General features: G+C 39.8%; 1 protein-coding gene across 1 annotated transcript in view; it reads left to right on the top strand.

Moving 5' to 3' along the window:
- Positions 1-1,336: 1,336 nt before the first annotated feature.
- Arhgap42 (Rho GTPase activating protein 42) overlaps positions 1,337-8,603 on the top strand; it is a 265,879-nt gene continuing 258,612 nt past the window's right edge. Inside the window, exon 1 of the mRNA XM_046466850.2 lies at positions 1,337-1,990. Coding sequence (XP_046322806.1) covers positions 1,837-1,990 — 154 coding nt within the window. The 5' untranslated portion in view covers positions 1,337-1,836. The remainder of the gene's footprint in view (positions 1,991-8,603) is intronic.

The following is an 8,603-nucleotide window of genomic DNA, read 5'->3' as shown; positions in this document are numbered from 1 at the left end:
AGTCCATGGCTGTTCATGTTATTCCATTATCTGACAAACATTATTGTTTCCCCCTGTGCCACTGAATGAGACTTATTTAATTGACAGACACTAACTAGGTCAACACTTGGAATTATGTAATTGTGATTGGTCTTTTTGCCAACATGTTGAGAATGAATAGTGAAAATATGGATGTAAGGTTTTTAAATCTGAATTCCTTGGTCTAGAAGAATTTAAACCAAACCATCAAACATACTATTTACATTATCATATTTGTTTTAGTTTACATGCAATTTTTTTTTTCTGGTATTGGGGATCAAACCCAGGGCCTCATGCATGCTAGGCAGGCACTATACTACTGAGCTATATCCCCATCCCTACATGCTATTTTTAATGTTTATGTATTTTTTTTAAAAATGAAACTAAATGTCTTGAAGTTCCCTTGAAACTTAATTGGGAAAAATGTAAAGCACTTTAATGGATTTTTTCCCATGATCTGTAGAAGAGTTAACAGATGGTTCAAATGGACAAAGCAATGAAAAAATAGAAATTAAAAACAGATACTTAAGAAAAGTAACTGAGTCTCAAAAATCCTATAGATGACAGCAGATGAGATGTATATCAGAAATTTGTCTTGCTGTCAAAGTTGCAAGAACAGAAATTTATTAGATGGACCTCTACCAGATGGGGAACAGCCTGTTAGTATGAATGAACTAACTACTGTTTGAAACTTCTGCCCACTTCAGTGATTTGAAAAATCACCCTGCTTCTAGGATGATTCCATCCAAATGCCAATGCAAGATACTAATATTGTGATGCAAATAAATATTCATCTATCAGTAAGAGCACCTAAGTCCAAGGTGCTTTCTTGGGACAGGTTAGGAATGACTGAAAAATCTTCCCAGCAACTGAGAAAAAAAATACTATTACATTAGTCTGGATTGATGAAATTGAGGGGTGGGAAAGAGACAAGTTTCAACTTGGAACTTGTATGCATGCAGTGGGGGAAGTATCAAGTTAATATAAACTAACGCTATAAGTAGTGTCTTCCAAATATTCAAACTTAGGGAAAAGTTAACATTGGTTTCTCACCCAGGCATTCTAAGGAGTGGATGAAGGAGAGACGCGATAGGCATGTATTTTAGGAGTTGGAGATTCTTTGTGGAGTGCGGGATCTCGGTGTCACCATGGGCCAGTAGAGACAGGCGCCCAGGATGGGACAGGGTTAACGCCTGGGGCATAGGCAGGAGTTGTTTGGCCACTGCAAAGCTGGGAGTCCTGAGCAAAGTGCGGGAGGGTGGGCGGGGGCAAGAGGGTAAATGGGCGGGTGGGGGGCGGAGTGGGAGTGCGGCGACGGGGAGGAGGGTCTCAGAGCCCAGGCCCGATTTGCAAGCTCTCTGACTGAGCCTGCGTTCGTGGAGGGGGAGGGTTTCCCCTGCCTGGCGGACTTGCTGCCGGGCGCTTCGGGCGCACAGCGCCAACGACTGTCAAGAGAGTACGAGAGTGGAGCTGCCGGAAGTGTCTGCGCGCCGTGGGAGAAACTTTGCTGCCCCGGCTGCGGCCCGGAGCCTCTCCACCCTAGTGCTCTGAGCGACGATGCGCCCCGATGACAACGACCTGAGCAGACCCGCGCCTCGGCCAGCAGCCCGCGCCTGCGTTCGCCTTGCCTCTGGGGAGGAAGACTAGCCCGGCGCAGGCGGCTCGGCGCGCGGGGCCCGTTTCCTCCGCGCCGTCCCCTTGCGTCCCCGCGCGTTCTCCGCGATCGCGCGTCCCCAGCGCCGGCCGCGGTCGCCGGCTGTCCCTACCCTGACCGCCGGCCCCGACGTGCCTTCGGCCGCAGCTGGCAGTGCTTGTGCCATGGGGCTACCCACTCTGGAGTTCAGCGATTCCTACTTGGACAGTCCGGACTTCAGGGAGCGACTGCAGTGTCACGAGATTGAGTTGGAGCGAACCAACAAGTTCATCAAAGAGCTCATTAAGGACGGCTCTTTGCTTATTGGGGCGCTGAGGAGTAAGTAGAAGACCGGCTTGGGAGGGAAGGGAGCGCGCCAGGATCTGGAGAGTCCCCGCGGGGTGTGGGTCCGAGGGTTGGGTTGGAGGAGACGGAGCTTCTTTTGTTTGAATGGATTTGGGGACAAAAGCTGAAGAGCTCCCCTGCTGGTGGCCAACAAAGTTTGTTCTTAGGTGTTCTTATTTGCTTTCATGTCTGCAGAGAAGGGAAAGTTTCCTAAGGGACACAGAGTATATCCTAAGGAAAGTCACTCAAAGTCACCTTTCTCATCACACCGCTGGAAAGTTGTTGGGGGCTTTTACTTTCCGTGTGTGTGTGTGTGTGTGTGTGTGTGTATGTGCCTAGTTTGAACACTTTTTAAAAATTCCTTAAAAAGGAGGGGGTTAAGAACATTTTTAAAGATGAAATTAAGCTAGTCTTATTTTCAAAGACAATTATCAATTTTTCATATACTTAAATAGCTTGTCACTGGCCACAGTCATTGAGTCGGCTTTTAAAAAATTACATATTTGAGTTTTGCCATTTAGTAAGATGATCAAAGTTAGTATGGCACCAGTGGGTTTAAATCCTTTGCAAGTTTCCTGTGCGCGTTAAGTTCTGGTTTACATTGTGTGTGGTGTTGGTAGAGCCTTGAGGGTGAGAGTTCAGGGGCTAAAGGTCAATCTGAACTTCCGTGGAATGTAACTACCCTCATGACTTCTCCAGCCTCCCACCCTTATACCTCCTGACAGGATTTTATTTTCTTCTTTCCTGCTTTGGAACTTCACGTTCAATTACTAAGACTAAAAAGTTAGTCTGAAACTTTTTATACTTTGCATCCCATACAAGGAATTGAGTGACTAATGATAAGGATTAATTACCTTTCCCAGGACATATTTGCATCTTTTTTTTTTTTTGGCCGGGTGTGGGGAGTACCTGGGAATGAACTCAGGGGCACTAGACCACTGAGCTACATCCCCAGCCCTATTTTGTATTTTGGTTTAGAGACAGGGTTTCACTGAGTTGCTTTGCGTCTTACTTTTGCTGAGGCTGGCTTTGGACTCTTGATCCTCCTGCCTCAGTCTCCCCAGCAGCTGGGATAACTGGCGAAGGCCATGGCTCCTGGTCTCATATTTGTGTCTTAATGGAAGTTTTTGAACACTTTAGTTTCTGAAATGAAACCCTGGAGTCTTTGGCCTCTGATGGCTGGGTGAATGAGGTATTTTCACCAGGTTGAGCAGCCTTTGGGCGATTAAGTATTCCCAAAGACAGATAGAGGGACAGCATCTTTGTTTATGTCAGTCCAAGGTCAGCAACATGAGGAGGATGTGTGTGTGCCTGAAACTGGGATACTTAGCCTCTGATCTGTATTTGAAGCATGTATTATTAGTAAGAATGGGGCTTAGAGAGATATCTTGAGATTTATGTGTTCCCTAAATCTCTTTTTGTTTTAACCATCCCAAATGCTAAAACATTTACTTTCCACTTATGCTGTTTAACCAGGGTAAAGAAAACTTGTTTTATGTCCGTATTTGCTTAGTTTCTAAATTTGAGGCTGCTACAGTAATGGTGTTTACAGTGACGGGTGAGAAATAAAGTTTATTAGCAGTTCTTTGTATGTTGAATAGACTCACATGTGAACTTTCCTTCCTCTGGTTTGTGAATCCTGGTTGAAGTCTCTTTCATGTTAGAGAGCATGATGCTTCTTCAAAAAGAGCGTCCCTATCTCAAGCACTAAGTGTGGGACTGATTCTTGCTGGAGCTGCCAGATGTTCTATATTTTCCCTCCACTCTGCATGAGATTAACTTCAGTGTTTTGAAAGTTGAAAATGCTTACATAGCTATGATAAATGCTCTGACATACTCATTATTTTACTCCTGATGTTACATACTTTCTTGTGATTCTTGAATCTGGCTTTGTAAATATCAGGTGATTCCCATCTTTATAGCTATGCTCTTTCATTTATAAGTGAAGATACCATGAGAATGTAAGTTCCTTGATAGACCTAGCCTTATTAATTTGGCCTTATGCACTTAAATATACAACCCGCTGTCTTTGTAGGTTTCTTAGCTTTGTGAGAGTATATACTCTAACTAACGTTTGATTATTACTGTTTTCATTGTGGAAGGGAAATATTTTATTCTTTGTGAAAAGAATTCCTGGCATTAGCTGCAAAATGGGAAGTTTTAGAGCAAAGGAATCCTGAAGTCACATGATAACACTGCTTTTTTTCCCACCAAACCACCTTAGGTCCCTTGGGGAGGATGCTTCAGGCTAGCCTGCAGCTGCTAAATGCTGATTAGATAAGTGTCTAAAGGATTTGAGACCTGCTTAGTCCTATCCCAGGTACATTAAGGAAGCACTCTCTCCCCAAGTCCTGTCCCTCCTGTTTTTCTTCCTGTCTGAGGAGGCCTTCCCTAATTTTATACCAGCTTTTTCAGTAGGGATTTTCGTTCTCCCTTTCATTTTTTATTTATTTATTTTTAACATCTTGTTGTTTCATTGATAACTAATGATTTCCTAATGAATGTAACCTTGCTTAGCTGACAATCATTAATGTCTTATTATTTCTCTCCTTGTTAATAATTTCTGAGGGGGGTTTGATTAATGCAAGGATGACTGGCTGTTCCACTAGATGCCACATATGCTCCTTGATCTATGACTAAGGATTTAGATTTATTTAGAAAGAATATTATAAATGGAACTAGATGATCTGTCCTAAACTACAAGATTCCATTTTAAAATACCATGAGATATTTAATATTTTTTCAAAAATGAATAAATTGTTATATTCCATGTGTCCATCTACTCTAAGAAAAAGAATGATAGTTCAGTATTATGACCTAGACTTGAGTTTAAATTCGGGTGCTGTCCAAGTGCTGTGTGTTGGAAAATAAATTGAGTGCTACTTTCCCTGCAAAATGAGAAAAACATCTATAGAAATTTTACCACTAGGATTATTTGTTAATTTTGTCACATACCATTTAGACATTTTGTGAGAAATATTTGGGAATATTCTTGATATCTGTGGATCAAGCTTATTTCATGAAGTATGACTCAAAATCTCCACACTTTTCCTCAAATGTTATTCTTTGAGTTTTATTCCTTTGTTAGGTTCCTTTATCTTTATACTTTTGAATTCAAAGAATCATCTATAAGAGGACAAGCTTTGTTCTTAAAAGAATACACAGACTCCCTGAAAAAAAAAAATCAGGGGGAGGGATAGAGAGAATTAGAAATTTCTAAGTGATTTTGATTTTAAGTTTTCTAACTACAAAAATGATAAATGTGAGTTAATTCACATTAGCCATTCTACAATGTATACATATACCAAAATGTAATATGTACCATTTCAATGCATACCATTTCTGTCAATTAAGATCAATTGAAAATACTGTAGACCTCTATATCTGTGGATTCCCTATCTGCAGATTCAACCAGCCATGTGTTGAAAATATTCAGGAAAAAAAAAAAAGACGAGAAAACAGGATAAGACTGAATATACAGACTTTCTCTATTTTCTCCAAGCAGTACAGTATAGCAACGATTTATGTAACATTTATATTTTAGTAGGTACCATAAGCAATCAGGGTGATTTAGAGTATATGGGTGGAAGTGCATAGATTATGTGCAAATGCTACTCCATTTATACAAGGGACTTAAGCACCCTGGGATTTTGACATCGATGTGTCTTCTGGAACCAGTCCTCTGTGTCTCTTGAAATAGCACCATAGACAGAACTGACCTTGTGAGGAGAGCTGTCTTCTATCCTGCCTTGCAGCATCCTGGCCAGTCCTTCTTCCTTTCCTCTTGTTGCCTTAAGCTGGGACTGGCCAGCTGTTTGGTCTGCCTTGAAGTAAGAATTTCTCAAACTTGTATGTTTGGAATTCTTTTAAAGGAAAAAAACAGTTAATGGACTGTAATACAGATTTAATTGTCTATTATGATAGTTAATTAAATATACACAAGCATGAAACTCTACCTCTGTGTATGACAGTCATACTATCTTAAAAGCAAATTAGTCTACAAGTTTAATGCATTCAACATCAAGAAACCAATACAACATTTTTCAACTACATTTAATTAATCTAATGGATGTTTTACTGAAACAAATTTTCCTCTCACACAGAGATTGCTGATAATACCTTATGTGTTGTCATTTCATTTTCTCACTATTTTTACTGGTAGAAACTGCACTGCTTCTGAATCTTCTAGTCCTGTCAAAAGGCCTTCCATCACAGGCTTTCTTTATTTATTGGTCACACTGCTTCTGTTCTGGAAGCTGAAGTTCCTAGCACTTGTGACCCATGAAACAAACAAGGAGGGCACCTATTCCATTGGTTTGTTGATAATAAGTGGATGATGTAGAATATACAGTTAATGAGGACATTGTCAGGAGCAAGCAGTTTTTCCTAACGGTGTCACCTTCTGTGGCCACAGACCTCAATATGAAGTACACTGCTCTGATGCACTTGTGATCTGGGGGTTAGGTAAGTGTTTATAGGAAGAGAAAACCATAAGTGCATACAACTACATTGAAATGTCTTAAAAAGGGTGAAGCACCCCCATCTTGCACCTGCTGTTTCACAAACTCACCCTGGCCTTGTCGCACCTGGTGTTTTACTTTAAGCCAGTCTCTGGTGTACGCTCAGGGCCCTCTTTACTACCAGAAGTTTTGGTGGCATGGGGAAGAAGTTGAGAAAAAAGAGGAGAAAAACAAAAAGAAAAACTTTCCATAATTCCTTTTTTAAAATTAATTAATTTGTTGGTTTTAGATATACATAACAGTAGGGTGTGTATTTTGGCATATTATACATACACAGGGAGCAGCCCATTACAGTTTTGATTCCATTCTTGTGGTTGAAAATGATGTGGAGTTACACTGGTTGTGTATTCTTATATGAGCATAGAAAAGTTATGTCTGATTCATTCCACTGTCTTTCCTATTCCCATCCTCCAATGCTTCCCTTCATTCCCCTTTGTCTAATCCAATGAACTTCAATATTTTCCCTTCCTACACTCCCTTGCTATGGGTTAGCATCCACATTTCAGAGAGAACATTTGACCTTCAGTTTTTTGGAATTGGCTTATTTCACTTAGCATGATATTCTCCAATTCTGTTCATTTACTGGGGAATGCCATAATTTCATTCTTCTTTATAGACGAGTAATATTCCATTGAGTATATATACCACATTTTCTTTATCCATTTATCTGTTGAGGGCACCTAGGTTGGTTCTAGAGCTTGCCTATTGTGAATTGAGCTGCTATAAACATTGATGTGGCTGTGTCACTGTAGTATACTGATTTTAAGTCCTTTGGGTATAAGCTGAGGAATAGGATAACTGGGTCAAATGGTGGTTCCATTGCAAGTTTTCAAAGGAATCTCCATACTTCTTTCCCAGAGTGGTGGTACCAATATGCAGTTCCACCAGCAGTGTATGAATGAACCTTTTCCCCTACATCCTTGCCAACATTTATTGTTATTTGTATTCTTGCTAATTGCCATTATGAATGGAGTGAGATAAAATCTCAGTGTAGTTTTAATTTACATTTATCTAATTGCTAGAGATGTTGAACATTTTTTCATATATTTGTTGGCCATTCATATTTCTTCTTCTGTGAAGTGCCTGTTCAGTTCCTTTGCCCATTATTGATTGGGTTATTTGTTTTTTGGGTGTTAAGTTTTTTGAGTTATTTGTATATCCTGGAGATTAATGCTCTATCTGAGGTGCCAGTGGTAAAGATTTTCTCCTATTCTATAGACTCTCTGTTCATGTTATTGATTGTTTTAGTTTGATTCCATTCCATTTATTGATTCTTTTTTTTTAGACATAGTGTCATTTTTAATACCTTTATTTTGCATATTTATTTTCATGTGGTGCTGGGGAATGAACCCAGTGCCTCAAGTATGCTAGGCAAGCACTGTACCACTGACCCACAACTCCAGCCCCCATTTATTGATTCTTATTTTGATTTCTTGCACTTTAAGTGTCTTGTAGAGGAATTTGGTTCCTGAGCCAATATAATAGAGAATTGGGCCTACTTTTTCTTTTATTATGAGCAGGGTCTCTTAGTCTCATTCCTAGGTCCTTAATCCACTTTGGATTGAGTTTTGTGCAGGATGAGATACAGGGGTTTAATTTCAAACTACTATATATGGATTTCCAGTTTTCCCAGCACCATTTGTTAAAGAGGCTGTCTTTTCTCCAGTGTATGCGTATGGCACATTTGTCTAGTATGAGATAACCATTTATGTGGGTTGGTCTCTGTGTCTTCTATTCTGTTCCATTGGTCTTTAATTCTATTTTTGTGCCAATACCATGCCATTTTTGTTATTATAGCTCTGTAGTATAATTTAAGGTGTGGTGTTGTGATGCCTCCTCCATCACTTTTCTTGCTAAGGATTGCTTTGGGTATTCTGGGTCTCTTATTTTTCCCACATGAATTTCATGACTGATTTTTTTTTATTTCTATGAAGAACATCATTGGAATTTTAATAAGAATTGCATTAAATCTGTATAGCACTTTTGGTATTATGGCCATTTTGACAATATTAATTCTGCCTATCTAAGAACATAGGAAATTTTTTTCATTTTCTAAGGTCTTCTTCCTTTTATTATTTTAGTGTTCT

This window comes from Marmota monax, unplaced genomic scaffold (assembly GCF_021218885.2).
Source record: "Marmota monax isolate L192 unplaced genomic scaffold, Marmota_monax_Labrador192_F-V1.1 WCK01_AAM20220418_F8-fsc00045, whole genome shotgun sequence".
Lineage (NCBI taxonomy): Eukaryota > Metazoa > Chordata > Mammalia > Rodentia > Sciuridae > Marmota > Marmota monax.
Note: the sequence above shows the minus strand (reverse complement) of the source record. Positions and strands in the feature narration are given on the sequence as shown.